The 18209-nt window shown below is 43.1% G+C and overlaps 1 protein-coding gene across 1 annotated transcript in view; it reads right to left on the reverse strand.

Moving 5' to 3' along the window:
• Window positions 1–18209, reverse strand: part of XPO4 (exportin 4) — a 129998-nt gene that overhangs the window by 84585 nt on the left and 27204 nt on the right. The window contains 1 exon segment of the mRNA XM_007059121.4: window positions 5902–6007. Coding sequence (XP_007059183.2) covers window positions 5902–6007 — 106 coding nt within the window.

Raw genomic sequence — 18209 nt, forward strand, 5'->3', positions numbered from 1 at the left:
CAGGGGTTAGTTCCACTCACACGTGACAAGGAGATAAATTACCAGAATTATCATATCATCATATATTATTATGAATGGCATGAGGAGTTGGGAGGAGATGGAGACTGCGATGAGAAGCCTAAGGAGTGGGGACTGACTGGCTAGGCAAAGAAAACGGGATTGGGATGAGGAACCGGGGCGGGGGAGGGAGGGGGGAAACTCAACTGGTCACTGACTAACACATAGCATATGTCCATATAATTAAAAATTGTATCATAATGCCTATGCACAAGGAACAGGAATTAATGTGACACAGTCAGCCTTAATTCTTTCATCTTCTAACTTTTGAATGCTTGATTTTGCAACCTTAATGTTATTTTAATGTAGTTTGTGGATGCATAATACACCTCTATCCCGATATAATGCAAATTCGAATATAACATGGTAAAGCTGCGCTCAGGGAGTGGGGCTGCTTTACCTCATTATATCTGAATTTGTGTTACTGCAAGCGGTTCCTCTGAGCCCCCCCACTTACTTGCTGCGGCCCCTCCACCCCAGCTCACCGCTGCTTCGCCTCCTCCCACGAGCGCGCCGCAGCTCCACTTCTCCCCGATTGGCGCGGGAAACCTGGAAGGGGGGGGGAAGAAGCGGAGCAGCGGTGGCGCGGTCAGGGGAGGAGGCGGAGGCAGAGCGGCGGTGAGCTGGGGAGAGGAGCGGTTCCTCTGTGCCCCTCCCCCCCCGCCCCAGCTCCACTTCCTCCCATGGGCGCGCCTCGGCTCCGCTTCTCCCCAGCCCCACACCCCCTTCCAGGCTTCCCGCACCAAACAGCTGATTGGCGCGGCAAGCCTGGAAGGGAGAAGGGAGGAGTGGAGCGGCGGCGCACTCAGAGGAGGCGGCAGAGCGGAGGTGAGCTGGGGCTGGGAGTGGTTCCTCTCCCTACCGATATAATGCGGTCTCACCTATAAGACAGTAAGCTTTTTGGCTCCTGAGAACCATGTTATATCCGGGGGGGGAAGGGGGGTGTATATATAAAAAGGACATTGATTTTTTTAGGATTTTATAACCTATGTTTTATAAGTATCCCTTTGCTTAAACCTAGTCAAATGTTTGTAGATAACTTAAAAAAAACAAACAAACTTGAAACCATCAACTCCTGACTTCTGAATTTCTACTTTTTTTTTTTAATTTGGGGGGCATTGCACAAAAAGCATAGAAGGTGCAGTATGCAGGGAAATGGCTACAGAGTGGAAAAAGCAGAAGTGGGCACGATAAGAGGATAAAGAGCTGTACCTGGCATTTGGTTGTGGTGGGCTAGCTGGCAGGGCAAGAAAATTGCGTGACACGAAGCACACTTGTACTCACACACTACAAACTACTGTAATAATCTTTGTACAAAATATGCCTTGTGAGGTATCATTTGAAAACTAGTCACTCACTGACCATTAATATTCTTTGAGATATATGTATGCAATGTGTATTAATAATTATGAATATATGCTGGAATTACAACGTGTGTGTGTGTGTGTGTGTGTGTGTGTGTGTGTGTAAACCAGGTATGTTGGGGGACTTGAACAGGTCTATCTTAAACAAAGGATTGTGTGTTTACCTCAATTTACATATACGAGGTAAACAGACCCATCAAGCGGGGGAGAAGACAGGAGGTGCCTACATCCAGCAGCTTGGTCAGGATTTCACTTTTCAGAAGAACCCATTTCAAAGGTTTACTTGTCTGTAAAAGACTGGGGGGCTGAGCCTCAAGTGATAAGCAACTGAATCCACTGATTGCACACAATATTACTGTATTATAAAAGTTTAGAGAGTAAGGTCTCCTCTGAAAACAAATGACACACTAGTGATTAACACATATATTTCACAATGATATTAACATTATGTAAGGAATTATGGATACTCATTGATATTAGGCTATACAGCAGAGATGGGCAAACTCCGGCCCATCGGGCTTCTTAATTTGGCTCTCGAGCTCCCTCCAGCGAGCGGGGTTGGGGGCTTGCCCTGCTCTGTGCTCCAGCCAGATTGGGGGCTTTCCACGCAGCTCCCGGAAGTAGCAGCATGTCCCCCCTCTGGCTCCTATACATAGGGGCAGCCAGGACCAGGGGGCTCCGCACGCAGTCCCCACCCCAAGCGCCTTCTCCCGCAGCTCCCATTGGCCAGGAACCATGGCCAATGGGAGCTGCAGGCACGGTGGCAGCGGACGGGGCAGCACGCAGAGCCACCTGGCCACGCCTCTGCATTGGACTGGAGGGGGACATGCCACCGCTTCCAGTAAGTGCCTCCTGGAGCCTGCACCCAAGCGCCCCCCCAGCACCCCAACCCTCTGCCCCAGCCCTGATCCCCCTCCTGCCCTCCGAACCCCTCAGTGTCAGCCCCAGAGCACCCTCCTGCATCCCAAACCCTTCATCCCCAGCCCCACCCAAGAGCCTGCACCCCCAGCCGGAGCCCTCACCTCCTCCTGCACACCAACCCCCAATTTCATGAGCATTCATGGCCCGCTATATAATTTCTATACCCAGATATGGCCCTCAGGCCAAAATGTTTGCCCACCTCTGTTGTACAGTCTGCCCAGACAGGAGGAAATTGCACAGCTATCTACCCGTCTCCTATGTAAATTAAGCATGGTGGAATCAAACAATGGAAGCCCCATCCAGGGGAGGGAAGCACACAGGAAGTGATCCTGCCTCTTGAAACAAGGTAATTGAACTTTGGAAGATACAAGGACGGAAGTCAGCTTTGCCATCCATCACTATACAGACACAAGAGGCCAGAGTTCCTGCAAGCTAAGAAAAATGGGTCCTTCCACCAAGGGGGGGGGGGGGGGGCGGCTGCTGAAGTCTCTGAAACTGAATATAGGCGAGAAACGTGCTTAGGCAAAGAAGCAAAGGGAAGCCAGCACCTTGTACTTTTGTGGAAGGTCCTAACTGAGGAGAAAGTCAGCCATGACTGGGAAGAAAAATGACTGGTGAGAGAAATCATCTCAAACAAAGTCTGTATCTTGCTAGATTTAAGTTTGACTTTTAGAAGCATGGTTTGTTTTACTTGTAACTTTGTATCTTCATTCCTTATACTTGAATTCATTTACCTCTATGTATAATTTGTCAATAAATTTATTTTTTTATCATAAATGAAATCTGTTCTGTATTTAAACGGAAGGGTTTATTACCCCCAGTTAAGGTAATAAGCTGTAATGTGTTCCTGAGTTTGTAGAGGAACAAATGAACCATATAATTTCTCTGAACTGCCTAGGAGAGGGCTGGACATTGTAAAACACACAGTTTGGGGAAAATCTGGGACTGGAGGTGTGTTGTGGTCACCCTGCAAGTAGTAACCAAGACCGGTGGAAGCCAGAATGGGGCTGCAGACAGGCTGCTGGGGTCAGGGATGCTAAACCAGGGCTGTCCAGCACACAAACACTGAGGGTGTTACCTGCAGGCTGGCTGTGAGTGACCTAGGTTGGAGCTACAACAGTAAAACATACAGGGCAGACAATGACACAATCTCTGACTCGTCTGGATTGCACCCCCACCAGAATGTGACATGCTGGCTTGTCTTAAGAAGCACCACTTGTTGAAAGGGAATGCAGGTGGCTATGAAAGGAGACAAAAATATTTTTAAAAGAGCCTACAATATTCATGTTTCCTATATATAAGACAAAGGCCTTCTTTATATTCAAAGTTGCACCGATTTAGCTAGAATCTGTTATTAAATTGATTCAAAACTGGCAGAAAACGTTAAGTGGATACTTAAATAGATTTAAACCTGGCTTATATCAATGTAGCTTAGTTTGGAAAAATAGTATGTGATCATGTAATTAAAGATATCATAATGCATACATACTGGGAGGCTCAATGAAGGTGACATGGGCTACCTTAATTCTGGTATTTCCTAATTTGAATGCTTGACTTTGCAACCTTAACATTTTTAAAAATGTAATTTCCTAATTTAAAAGAAACCTGAAAAATTAAATTCTATCATGTCAAATCATATTGAATCCTTACTTGAGCTAACTAAGCTAACCCTCATCAGCAGGGTTGGGGCCACTTGAGCTAACTGAATAACTAGTGGGAATAGTAGGCTGTTATTCTCTATATGGACCAGGGCGGGGGGGGAGGGAAGGGGGAAGAGAGATGCACTTTGCCAGCGGGTTTCAGAGTTTTTTCCTGACATAAGAACAGCCATACTTGGTCAGACCAATGTCCCATTTAGCCCAGTATCCTGTCTTCTGACAGTAGCCAATGCCAGATGCTTCAAAGGGAATGAACAGAACAGGGCAATCATCAAGTGATCCATCCCATCGTCCAGTCGCAGCATCTGGCAGTCAGAGGCTTAGGGTCACCCAGAGCATGGGGCTGCATCCCTGACCATCTTGTCTAATGGCCATTAATGGACCTGCCCTCCATGAATTTATCAGCAGTAGAATGGAAAGATTCAGGACTCCTAGGTTTAATTCCAAATTTTGGAGAGGAGTGCTCTCTAGTGCTTAAAGACTGTTCTTATCCTGTTGTCCCAGTCTGTCCCCCTCTCCATCCCCATCCACCCTGTCTTCTACCTCTTACCCTTCCGCTCCTACACAATCCTCCCCAACTCCATCTCCTGGCTGCTGCTTTCCTCCCCCTTTGAGCTATCCTTCTACCCACTTGTTCCTGTCTCCATCCCTCTGCATGCACGTCCCCCCACTATGTCCCAGGTACTGCCCCCACTCTGGCTCCTCCAACCCCATCTCGCTGTCCCTCATTTCTCACCCCTCTGCATTCAAATCAGCTGCTTCCTCCTTCCCTCCACACTGCCTGGGTGATAGAGGGATCACAGAGCACAGAAAAGAGTCTATCATCAGTTCCTGTGCCTAACATCACAGCAGCCCCAGAGGAAGCAACTGCAAGGAATGTCCTGCTCAGCCCCTGCAATCCTGAGCTGAAGCGTGTCCACTCACTCTGTGATGATGGCACACACGCGCACACACACACTCTGATCAGCATATAGGAGCTGAGTGGAGATGTTTCGTGCTCAGTAGAGGTAATTTTGCTGCCAAGCTACCTAGTCTCTACTGCTTGAAATTTTTTCAGAGGCTTGTAATCTGTCCAAATGTGAGCAGTTTTCCACGGGCATTACAAAAGATATAGCCCTGACACCAGGGCAACATGAACCTTCCTGCCAAATTCCAAGACCCTGCTCCAAAGCTTAGAGGTCCTAGAGTTTTTTTTAACAAAATGGATGGAAGTGGGGGGTTTTAATCACAGGTAAAACAGCATATTTCCCCATAATCCCATTCTCTGAAATGGCATGATCATTTCAGCTGAAACTTACTAAAAAAGTTCAGCCTGAGGCAGAGAACTGGCACAGAAAATTTCCACCTGTATAGTTAAAGTTTGGCAAAATCATAAGCAACAGAAAACAGGGTCTTACAATGGAAAGTGACAAGCAGCCTTAACAATACGTGGCATTACCAGCTCCACATACAAAGTATTCTGAAACTAAAATAAGAGTGTCCTCGCCAAGGAGTAGCACCTACTTTACTAAATCAGTTTCTAAATCAAATTTAGAAATTCTCCAACAGAAGGAAGTTGTACCAAGGCCTTCGCCAAACCTGTGAAATTTTGAGAGGGCACTAAACTTCTTTTTCCCCTCAGCAGACCATTAAAAACACTAGTAGCTCTGCAAACACCACAAAAATTATAGCTAAAAATCAAGGATTTAAGATTACACATACTGTATTGGATCTTAAAGAGTTCTATTTAACTTTACTTTAAATGCTTTGCAGTTAACCAACAAATTTAATACTGTGCAATAAAAATGAAAGAATATCTAACCAAATGTTCACATTCCCAGATGCAAAAAACTAGTATTTTCTATTAGTTGTAAAATTGATGACATGTTGAATCTTTCAAAAAAAATACACTGAAGACTTACCCAAAATATGCTTGCAAACAGCAAATGGTGATTTTGATTTTCTAAATGATAAGAATATGTGCTCGGCATGCTGGCGTTGTTCATTATTGACCATGGAAGGTGGTGCCTACAAGAAAATAAAGTTTACTCGCATTTAGGTAATCTGCAAAGTATCGTTCCTACTACATATGCATTTTATGAGAAATTTTATAAGCTGATATTTGCCTTGGTGAATAATCCAAATAACAGAAATATACATCTGCTAAGGCAAGGTGCCTCTTATTTGTCTGACATAGCCTTCCTTGTACACAAATACCCCTACAGCAGGATGTAAATATCTCTATGTGCATATTCAAATGGCATGCAGACAATAAATCATTCTAAATGCTTCTACATTGCTAACAATACTAATACCAAAACACATTTAAGATAAGGTGAAAGGAAAGGAAGATTAAGGTTCTACTCAATCCTTTTTGCACTGGACTGACAAAGCCCAAACCAAATAATAGCACACACTCTAGTACAGATAAAAACCCACCATCATCACCTAAAACATAATGGACTACTGAAATGTAAACCAAGAGAAATGGGATAAATTATACCTAAATTCACCAAAAAAAGCTTTAATTGTGGTACTAAATTTTTCCGAATGTTTAAATTTAGATTAGAGATTTTAAATGGTATAGTAATCCCAAAAGGCTGAAGAACGTGTAACCTGATTCTTTTAGGAAACAAAGTCATTATTAGTGATATGCTGCCCTCTAGTGTTTAGAATCAGCATATTACAAAGAGACTAAATTGGTGCTAAGCACTTATAATAATCCCTTACAGAGTTACACAAAACAGCATGATCAAAATGCTTTGCCGTTTACAAGTGATCTCATACGGAGATTTACTGGTACCAATAGCCTTACTTGTGTCTAACAAATATTAAAGCTATCCTAACCAATTAATCTAGCAAGAGGAATTTTCTGTTAGATATTTCAATTCAAGGTTCTATTCCTTTAAGATGACATGCCATGGCATATTTTCATACCTACATTATAATACTTATTTTATTACATCTGTATTTGTAGAAATGACAGACTTCAGAAATTTCTAGAGTATTTTTCCCTTTTAAAATCTCAGTAGAAAAAAATTAGTACTTCAATATTTATTTTTTGTTACAAGCAGGAGTAGCACCTTAAAATTAAATCAGAATCTGCTTACTAAAGTATCTATTGGAGTAGGTATAAGTTTTTCAAACTGAAAACTCAAACCCACCTCAATAACTATCCTCTGTAAAAAGTGTATTTATTCCTCCTATATCCATTATAGTGGAGGAACAGATCTTCTAGAGTTGAGCATCACTTTGCTCAAAAGTTGACTATTTTAAGCACTCTAAAATCTACATGCTTAATCTGCCTTGAAATTTGCTGTTTCATGAAATTTGCTGCTGAATAGGGTTAGTGACCAAATTTAGGGCTATCTGAGCAAGGGATTTCAGGGATGCAAGGGATACAGCCCCTCCAAAAAATTTGACGTTTACAAAATCAGCTGGTTCAAATTCATTTGCACACACTATGCCTCTATTACTCCTCAAACTGATCTCAGCCGCTTGGGATTTATCTCAGCTAGTGCATGGCACCCACTACCCTTTTGGGGAAAACAATATTGAAAAAGTTAAGGGTAAAGTTCTTAACTCCAGGTTGGCATGAACTAAACTGATGCATCTAAAAATGAAATGCACATGTGCAGCAAGACTAGGGCTCTGTTAAAAGTAGAGGGTTTGCATGAAGTCCGAGAAGCTGGGTGGCTTGAGGTCATTCACCTTGTAGTAACCGGAATTATTCTAGATGCATTGTCCCTATGCACTAGTTGACTTAGAATCATAGAAGGTTAGGGTTGGAAGGGACCTCAGGAGGTCATCTAGTCCAACCCCCTGCTTGAAGCAGGACCAATCCCCAATTTTTGCCCCAGATCTCTAAATGGCCCCCTCAAGGATTGAACTCACAACCCTGGGTTTAGCAGGCCAATGCTCAAACCACTGAGCTATTCCTCCCCCCTTCAAGTTGTGCATGCACTTGAGACCCAAGAATTCTTCTTAGCAGTGTTCACTTGCTCTGTACAAGTATCCTTGCTCTCCTTGTCCTCCACACTGAGTGTGCAGGGGGGCTGCACTGGACCACTGCCATCTCAGCTCCACCACCACCAAAAGTCTTGAGACTGGGGTCTGAGGCAGAGGGGAAAGAGGATAGTCAGCGCACTACAAATAGGGACAACACATCTCGAAGAACTCTAGTTAATACAAAGTAACCTCTCCTTCTTCAAGTGGTTGTCCCTATTCATAACACACTTCAGGTGATTCACAGGCAGTGACCCCTCTTATGGAGGTGGGTGCCCAGAGCATTGCCCAAGTGCTGATTGAAGGACTGCTCTCTGCGCAGGGAGACATCTAAGGCAGCTGCCTGCCCCAAAGCATAGTGGGCTTTGTGAAGACATGGACCGAGCCGCATGTCACCCCCTGCAGACGTCAATGATTGGAACATCCTTGCAAGATGCTATCGAGGTTGCCTTGGTTCTTGTTCTCATTGAGCGTGCTTTCATGCTGTCCTCAAGAGAACTTGTTCACCTCATAGCAGAGTATTATGCAGCCAGAGATCCATTTTGACCTTCTCTGAGCAGAAATCGCCTTCCCCTTCTTTCCACAAATGAGACAGCTTTGATGACTTCCAAAGCAGCCTAGTCCTCTGAAGGTAAGTGGCCTGGATCCTACACTCATCCAAGGTGCACAATCTCACCTCTTCCCTGTTGACACATGGCTTAGGATAGAACACAGGTAAGTTAATGCTCTAAAAATCCAATACCACCTTAGGGAGGAACCTTGAGTGCAACCTCAAACACCTTGTCCTTGTGGAAGATTGAAGCGGGGAGGGGTGTCCACCATAAGCACCTCTAATGAGATCATGACCAGAAACTCCACCTTCACGGAAAGGTGCAGAAGGAAGCATGACAACAATAGTTCAAACGGTGCCCCATAAGAGCCAGTAAGACCAAGATGAAGTCCCAAGCCAGCGTAGGCGCCATCACTGGTGGAAAACCCTCACTTCATCCCCTTCAGAAACCAGAACGTAACCTAGTGTGAAAAGACAGTATGGCTGTTCACTGAGGAATGAAATGTGCTGACAACAGCTAAGAGCACCCTGACAGAGTTAAGGGATAATCCTGTGGACTTCAGGGATAGCAGGATATCCACCACATCAGGGGTCTCGGTCAGCAACAGGGAAACGCCCCACTGGTCATGCCAAACTTAGACATGTAGCACTTCCTAGTGGAGTTTTTCCTGCTATTACTCCATATGACCTCCATGCCTGCCAAGTAACAGCTTTCTAGATCTGACATCCATCCAAATACCATGCTGTCATAAGGATGGGTCAAGATAGGTATTCTTTTCTCTTGTCCTGGGTCAGGAGATCCCGTACAAAGAGGTGGTTGACTGGAGGTCAGGCCAACAGCTAAAGCATCATGGAGTACCAAAAATGCCACGGCCATCATGGAGCTATGAGAATGATCTGTACCTTGTCCTGCTTGATCTTCCGCAGGACCCTCAGTAGCGTGGAGATGGCAAAGAGGTGCTCTTACCATTCTCAGGTGGATGTACAGGGAGTTCTTCCTATTCAGAATCCAACTATGTTCTCACAGACTTGTTCATGAGGAACATCTTAAGGCGGATCTCCTGCAATTTCTTTTTCCTTCATGTAAATAAACTGCAAATACTGCATCTGGATGGAATATGGGTTTCTCCCAGGCAGTACAAACAGGAATCATGGTCACAATTTACCAAGAAGCAGCGCAGACAGACTACACAGTTCTTAATACTGGGGCTCTTTGTCATGCTATCCCTTCCCCACTGGATGAAACAAATGGGGTGGGTAGATGAAGAAATGCACCACCAAAAGTGGGGGGGGACTCAGTGGAGGAAGCACCCTTAAGAGTAATGAAAAGCAAGCCTAACTGAACTGAACAGAAATAGCTATCTCTAACTATCTACAGGTAAACTTCAGGAGAGCACAACAAATACTATGGCTCCATCTCGGACCACAAGCAGTAAGAAAGAACTGAGATGGTGGCAGTCCAGCATAATCCCCTGTATCCTTAGTATGGCACACAATAAGAGCAAGGGCGCATGCGCAGACCAAGCGGATGCTGCTAGTAAGAAGTCTTTGGTCTCAGGTGCTCACCTGAAGTGAACTACACATAGGGACAAGCTCTCAAAAAACCTGAGCTACACCCATGCACTGTGAGTTTAAGCCCTACCCTTGGCAGCTTTCAAATAATGTGCTAGACATGTTCTTCACTCTCTGCCTGCATTCTACAGGGAATCTTTTTGGAAGTTTTCCTCAGAGACCAGGAATTGGGGAAGGTACAGCGTGAGGGCTTCTTCGCCTTAGGGCTGCTCTGGCACAGCTACTGAGGGGCCAGCACATTCTTAGATATTGACCCTTATTAGTACCAGGAATCACTCAAAATGTTATATTTTTAAAAAGCCAATGGGACGGCTAGAGCTTTGATGAAGACCTGGGTTTCCAGAAATGCAGTTTTTCTTCTATGACACCTCGACAAATAAGGGATCGCCCTAAAAATGGACCTTTGTGCTCTGGGAACTCAGAAGGGCTGACAAGACAGAACTATAAGCAGGGAAAGATGAGCTCCTTCCCCTCCAGTAACATACTTGGAGAAGGGGAAGTGGAGCAATCTATGCCTTCCCCCTCTCTTCCTGTTCTTCTACAAATATTGAGAGTTTGTCCCTATGCACACTGCACATCACCCAACAATTCCTCCATGGCTATTTCACTAGGCTGAGGGAGTGACTCCAGGGTTCTTCTTTCTACCACTGGCCCCCAGCCAGAGGAGGGAAAACAGAATTCCCCTCCTGCCTCCATCAGTGAGGAAGGGACTCCACAATCACCTTCCCTTCAGATGCTATGGCTTCTAGGGAAAAAGAGGAGGTCAGAGCTGTGCAAGGGAGCATGGGGAGGAAAAAATGAGGTGGTCACAGCTGTGCAGTGGAGGGATCTAGGAAATTTCAGCTATACCCACAAACCAACCTCCCCATATCCACACACACCCAGTTTCTGTCTCCCCTTCAAAACATGCCCCAACATGCTTTTTAAAAAAAAACAACAAAACAAAACAAAAAACAGGATAAGGGGCTGGGAATGAGCTCATTTCGTGCATGAAATAGGTACCCAGTGCTGAGAGGGGGTGGAGAGTTAAGGACAGACATGCTCAGAGAATGGCACAGGTGCTGAAACCTTGGGGGGAGGGGAGATGAGAACACCGCATTGAGATTAATGGAGCAATTCACATTTCTCAGAGCTATCGTTTCAGGTTGTATTCCTCTTCATAGGGTGTTCTCACTCAGCTCAGCACATCTCATGGAGATCACCTCTCTGAACTGTTTACGTGGCATGTGGATAGGTATAACCCCTTCCCCACCTCCCCATAGCCTCTCCAAGCTTATGAGGGCAAGGAGGAGGGTGGAGCTGGTGTGTGGGTGAGGGGTAGTCTCAGAGGAGCAGGGAGGGATGTGGGGGAGTGGTCAAAGGAATGAGCATGGATGGAGGGAATGTTGGAGGAGTTACAGAAGTGGTGGGGAATCTGCAAAGTTGGGAGGGGGGAACTTCAAACCAGTAAGAGAGAAGAGGTGTGGGGTGCTGGAACAGTGCAGGGAACAATGGGTGAAAATGCAGGAAACAGATGTGCACTGGGAGGTGTGGGGGCTTCAGCTCTGCCCCATAAAACCACCCCAGACTCCCCCATTTCTGTCCCCCCTTCAAAACATGCACCCACTGAATATATCAGTCACTGTACTGTAGCTGTTTTCTATTCCCATATCCTTGATCTGTGGGGTCCTCATCACTGTCTGTTTCTCTGTGGGAGGAGGATCAGTCTGTGCTGGACAGGCAATGAAGGGACAAACATGGACCCACGGTCTTTTCTGGCCACTTTAATCATGCCAAGCACCCAGAGGTAGCAGAAGAGGAACATGGAGGTACTGAGAGAAGTTTTAAAAGAACTAAAAAACAAAAACAACTGAGAAAATTAACTGCCCCAAAATTTTGTTAATGCAGAGGTAAGGTTGTTCAGTAATGTCCTGTGCCCTTCCAGAATGTTGAGTTCATTTATACCCAAACCTCTGAAAAACAGGAAATGAAAAATTACAGTAAGGCAAACTTCTGAAAACCAGCAATACAGAATTAAGGTATGCACCATCCTTGCAATGCAACCTTAACTCTTCCCTCTGAGAGATAGCCTTAGTTATAGGCATATTAGGCTAAGATTTTGTCATGTGTATTTTGTAAAAATCACGGACAGGTCACAGGCAATAAAGAAAAATTCACGGAAACCCGTGACATATTTGTGACTTTTACTAAAAGATATGTACGACAAAATGGGGAGCTGTGGGGTTCCCACACTGCCCTGGGCACCCCAGCCACCGGTGGTGGCTCCAAGCTCTCGGAGCGCCCCAGCCACCCGCGCATGGTGAGCGGCCAGGAGCTCAGGGCTCCGTAGTTCCCAGCCACCACGGGCAATGGGGGGGATCTTGCACCTCCCAGGCGCTGAGGGCTCAAGTCATGGAGGTCATGGATTCCGTGACTTCCGTGACATAATTGTAGCCCTACCTATAACACACATACTAATATTCTACCCTTATAGATACTACAGAGCACTCTGAGAACTGAGCCCGAGCACCTTCTCTGTGCCAAGGCAAAACTCTGGTTTGCTATGCCTGACTTAAACAGGAGCTACCTGCATCCAACCTACACTCTAACACTAAGCCCTCCTCCACACTCACCACCCCAGATCTTCAAAACGTTACCATCCCTTCACCCTTTCCTTGAGGGCTTCTTCTAAGACATTGCCTTCACTAGCCCCTCACTAAGGCCCGGAGACCAGTCATGTATTTCACTACATTGCTGACAATCACCATGACAAGACTTGCCTGCCTGCTAATACTGATGCAACCTACAGACCTCAGTGCTGAAATGAGGCATACTTGATCCCCCATGGTAGACATGGACCTCTTCTAATAGCACAGTGACAACTCTACCAATCTACTCCAAATAATCCCTCCACCATTCAATACAGCACTACTGGGCAACCTTACCTCTGCATTAACAAAGTTTTTATTCAGTTAATTATAATGCAGAGTGTAATTACATGCATTAACCTCATTAGGCTCTCAAATCTGGCCTACTTTAAAGGTGCTGCTGCATTTATTTTTATTTTTTTAAATCCTCACTGTATGGCTGAGAAATTTTAGATCACCCATAAAACATTATTTTTGTATGTTCTGCACCACATCACCATGAGAGGGAGCTTAAAGATAAGTAACCCTAGTCTGAAAGCTACTATATGAAGATAACAGTGTTTCTAGTGCACAAATAAAAAATATTACGTTTCAGTTATAGTTATGTCAAGTCTAAGAAGTCAGTCAGTATATGCAAATTCCATCGCTATTAAAAAGAAAATAGGCTGTCTTATGTCTGAGATTTTGCCACTTTATTTGACTGCTTTTAACTTTTTTTGGATGGAGAAACTGGAACTGCTTAAGATAGCAGCAGCACAGGAATCACAATCTGACAGATGACATAGGTCTACAACCGTGAATAAAGATTATTTACATGAGGGTTGCAGGATAGTGGCCGCTAATTTTTTCTTAACAATTTGTTCAACTTTTCAAAAAAGTTTTACACAGTTGAAATTCAACAACAAAAACAATGAATAAATCAATGAGGTGACATGTGAAACTGCCAAGGCTGCAAACACTTTGACAGACTTGTAACTAACAGCCTAGCTTTTTAAACTATGAGCCTGGACATGTAATCAGAAAGAAAACACTGTCATCCCACCTTTATATCCCAGAGTTTCTAGAAAAACGATTTCTTCCTTCTCAGTTATATCCAACTACCACTGGTGGGGAAAATCTGAACGGAGGACAGGAACAGATGGGGTACAAATTTTTGAGGGAAACCACCAGCAGGGCAGAGTAGCATATGTTGGAGGATTTAAATTCTACACAGGCTTGTAGAAATCCAATATCTTCACACTTCTTCTGAGACAATCCTTGGCGGCTGCTGCTGGGACTGTTCAGGGATTTGAATAGATGACAAAAGAAGGAAAAGGGAAGAAACTATCTTTTCTTTCCTCCTCAATTTGCCAACTTCTATTAACAGATCACAAGTACTCCTGCTGGAGATGTCCTATGGAGGAGCATAAGTAGGAGAATAATGAAAAATGCTGATTATGAAGAGCAGCAATAACACCATAAGAATCTTGTGACAAGACACAGAATATGCAGACAAAAATGTCTGTGTCCCTGTCAAGGTTCCTTCCCCACTCTGAACTCTAGGGTACAGATGTGGGGACCTGCATGAAAGATCCCCTAAGCTTATTCTTACCAGCTTAGGTTAAAAGCTGCCACCACCAAAAAGTGTTACACAAAGAACAGGGGAAGTGCCCACTTGGAAACATCTCCCTCCCAAAATATCTCCCCAAGCACTACACCCCCTTTCCTGGGGAAGGTTTGATAAAAATCCTCACCAATTTGCATAAGTGAACACAGACCCAAACCCTGGGATCTTAAGAACAATGAAAAAAGCAATCAGGTTCCTAAAAGAAGAATTTTAATTAAAGAAAAAGTAAAAGAATCACCTCTGTAAAATCAGGATGGTAAATACCTTACAGGGTAATCAGATTCAAAACATAGAGAATCCCTCTAGGCAAAACCTTAAGTTACAAAAAGGCACAAAAACAGGAATATACATTCCATTCAGCACAACTTATTTTATCAGCCATTTAAACAAAACAGAATCTAGTGCGTATCTAACTAGATTGCTTACTAATTCTTTACAGGAGTTCTGACCTGCATTCCTGCTCTGGTCCCAGCAAAAGCATCACACAAACAGAGAGGATCCTTTGTTTCCCTCCCCCCCCCAGCTTTGAAAGTATCTTGTCTCCTCATTGGTCATTTTGGTCAGGTGCCAGGGAGGTTATCTTAGCTTCTTAACCCTTTACAAGTGAAAGGGTTTTTCCTCTGGCCAGGAGGGATTTAAAGGTGTTTACCCTTCCCTTTATATTTATGACAGTCCCCCTACTCCATCAAAAAACAAAGAAACTTCAAAACACGAAAACTTCTTCACATTAGGACAGGGATAGTACTGGAGTTTTTTAGCAGTTGATCAGCCTCATAAGACAGAGGAAATTCTGATAATCAGAGTCATAGAACTGGAAGGGACCTTGAGAGGTCATAGTCCAGTCCCCTGCCCTCAAGGCACCTCAAGATATAGCATGTATTTTTTAGGCAGTACAAGTTGGCTTAGATTTTCATAGTAAACCTGAATATGTATGGAAAATTACTACAGATGCTAACCAATGGAATATTGTGGCTACTCTACCTGACTTCATTTGACGCAAAGTCAATTTTTATATTCAAGCAAATAACCTGCACATGACCCTCACCGTCATCTACAACACCACCAAAGACATTTCAAAAGAAAGACCATGAGGTTACTGAAAGTAGACCAGGTGAGAAGGAAAAGTGAGGGACCTACTCAGATGGAAGATCTGCTTGATTAGCCTACCACTAGATCCATTTAACAGACTTTCATGTTATCCTACATTTGGCATTTAGTTTTGGTACAAAAACAAAATCAAATCAATAACAAAGCATCTCCTCAAAAAGTAGGCAATGTAAGACTATAACAATGTTACAACAAAAAGCCCAAGTTTAAAAATTACATTATGGAGTCACTGGTTGCAGCTCCATAGAAAAGTCTGTGTTTTATCACGTTTGCACTTAAATGTGATTTTAAAAAACCCACCACACACAAGGCACAGAGATAGTAACTTTTATATTGAAATAGATTTGGCATGGCTTCCAAATTGCTGATGGCACTACAGCTGAAGTTAATGACTCAATCATAATTAGTACATGGCCTAACACCAGAAATAACTCCTACTAACCAAAAAGCTATTTTAAGCCAATGCTAAGTTCCATATTTTTAACGAAAGTATTATGATTTAAGATGGATTACTATTCTTAGTGCTTCATCACATCCAGGTTGTGTGTATGCTCATTAACACACCCAGCCATGTTGCTGCTTCTTTACAAATATATGGTCAGACTTATCTATAGTATATATGAATAGATAGGATATGTGTCTCCTCAGACTGCTATTGTCTACTCCCCTCAAACTGAACAAGGCCAGTTCTTGCATAAAAGATCAAGCAAAAAACAGTTCTGCAGGAAGCTATGTTAGCAGTTCAACAAATAGCATTTTTCCCTAATCTGTGCCCCAACATGGAACTAAGGGCACTCTGCTGTTCGAAGTGTTTCCAGTCAGGAAATTTATTTATTTGCAGTAGTAAAGGTGCTAGCCTGGGTGTCATATGCAAACTTCAATCTGAATAATTGGATTGTGCCTATCTACATTTCTCCTAAAGTTTTAATCAGAGAGAATATTCTTCAATTCCTGTTCTAAACTTGAGAACACTTGTTTTGTATTGGCCAACAGCTGCTGTGTTCCATTAGTTAGAGAAATGATTTGTGCAGATAGAAAATAAATCTGCAGATCACTTTGGAAACTCTGAAATGAAAGTTATATCAAACATATTGCTTTCTTTACAACTATTAACCGATGAGTCTTATTCTGCAGTTACCACACAAATCACATAAATGACACATGCCTCAGCTCATACCTATTTTACTGTATTAGTAGGTCGCTAGTTTCTCTTGGCTAGCAAAGTCTCTCTTTTTAGTAGTTTACCTATACAATGATTAGTAGATTTATAGATTTTAAGGCCAGATGGGACCATCGGATCATATATGACGACCAATATTTCACTCTGACTAAGGCACATCTACCAGAACGACATCTAGTTTTTATTTGAAGAGTTTAAGAGCTAGAGAATCCACTTTATTTGGCATTTGTTCCTCACTATTAAAAATCTGTGCCTTATTTCTCACTTGAATTTGTCTGGCTTTAACTTCCAGCCATTCTGATTTTCATTGGTTGGTAACCATTAACACATGTTGAGTTGCAACTAAATATAGCATTTACAATAAATGTGGTGCTTCTTTTTGCTAACCCAGAAGACAGACTATATCTATATATATTTATTTAAGCAATTACATAGTTTAATTTACATTTATTCAGATTCTTAATTTTTACATTTTTATGACGTTAGAAAATGGCAGATGGTGCATTTCTTATTTACGAGATGATTAATTTGTTTCTTGTGATTTGTGTCAAGTTCTATTCGGATGAAAAATTCAGAATTACAAATGCACAAACAGCATTTTAATTATTGTAATTAAATAAAATAACCTTAGATATGCTAGGTACATAAAATTATAAAAACATACTTTGCGTTTAAAATTGATTTATTAAACAAAGGAAGTATTATATGTAATTAATAAATTGAACTAGTTGTTTCTGGTCACCGTGTCCTTCAAGATTTTAAACCTAGTAGATCTCAGCCTCTCAACCTGGTTTTTATTCATAGGTTGCAAGAAGAAAACAAGCTTTCCTGCTTTTTCAGGCTCCCAATTGGTTTCTTAACTTTGAATGAACTCGTCATTGAACTGAACTAACTAGCTGAATTGAAAAGAAAATAGCTTTTCTCTGCCCCCACAGAAGAGGTTTCTCCTGTCAAAAGCTGGTTTAGCACTTCATCAAACTCTAGTTCCAGATGCATAGCCATTGACTTCATTTTCTTTAAAAAATGGCAGCAAACGTATTAACATTAATCTTATTCTTACTCTTCCCCTTATCCCATCAAATGGGGTCGAGCTGTCATGCATCATCCACCGTCTTCATCTCTCTGAGGTGGCACTAAGGTCCACCTGCTTACCATCTTCTTTGATGCAATCCATCCATTGCTTTCTTGGCTTTCCTTGAGGTCACTTTTCTACCACCCTCTCCTGCCATGCCATCTTCACTAGGTCCCCTTCATCCATCCTCTGCATGTGTCCAAACCAGCAAAGTCACACTTGATAGATTTTGTTAGTCACATCACAGACACTGACTTTCATCCTAATAGATTCTGAAATGAAACTCACTCCTCTTGTAGCATGAAGACATCTCATCTCAAACATCAGTAGGTACTGAACCTACCATTTCTTTGTCATCCATATTTCTGCACCTTACAGCACTGCAGAACTTCCCACTAGTCTATAAAGTTGGGCTTTAAGTCTCAGTGGCTTACACTGGTCATACACAACCCATGAAATATTATTCTACACTCTTGCAGCACTCCCCTATCTGTACTGTATCATGTTCCAG

The sequence above is a fragment of the Chelonia mydas genome, chromosome 1 (assembly GCF_015237465.2).
Source record: "Chelonia mydas isolate rCheMyd1 chromosome 1, rCheMyd1.pri.v2, whole genome shotgun sequence".
NCBI lineage: Eukaryota > Metazoa > Chordata > Testudines > Cheloniidae > Chelonia > Chelonia mydas.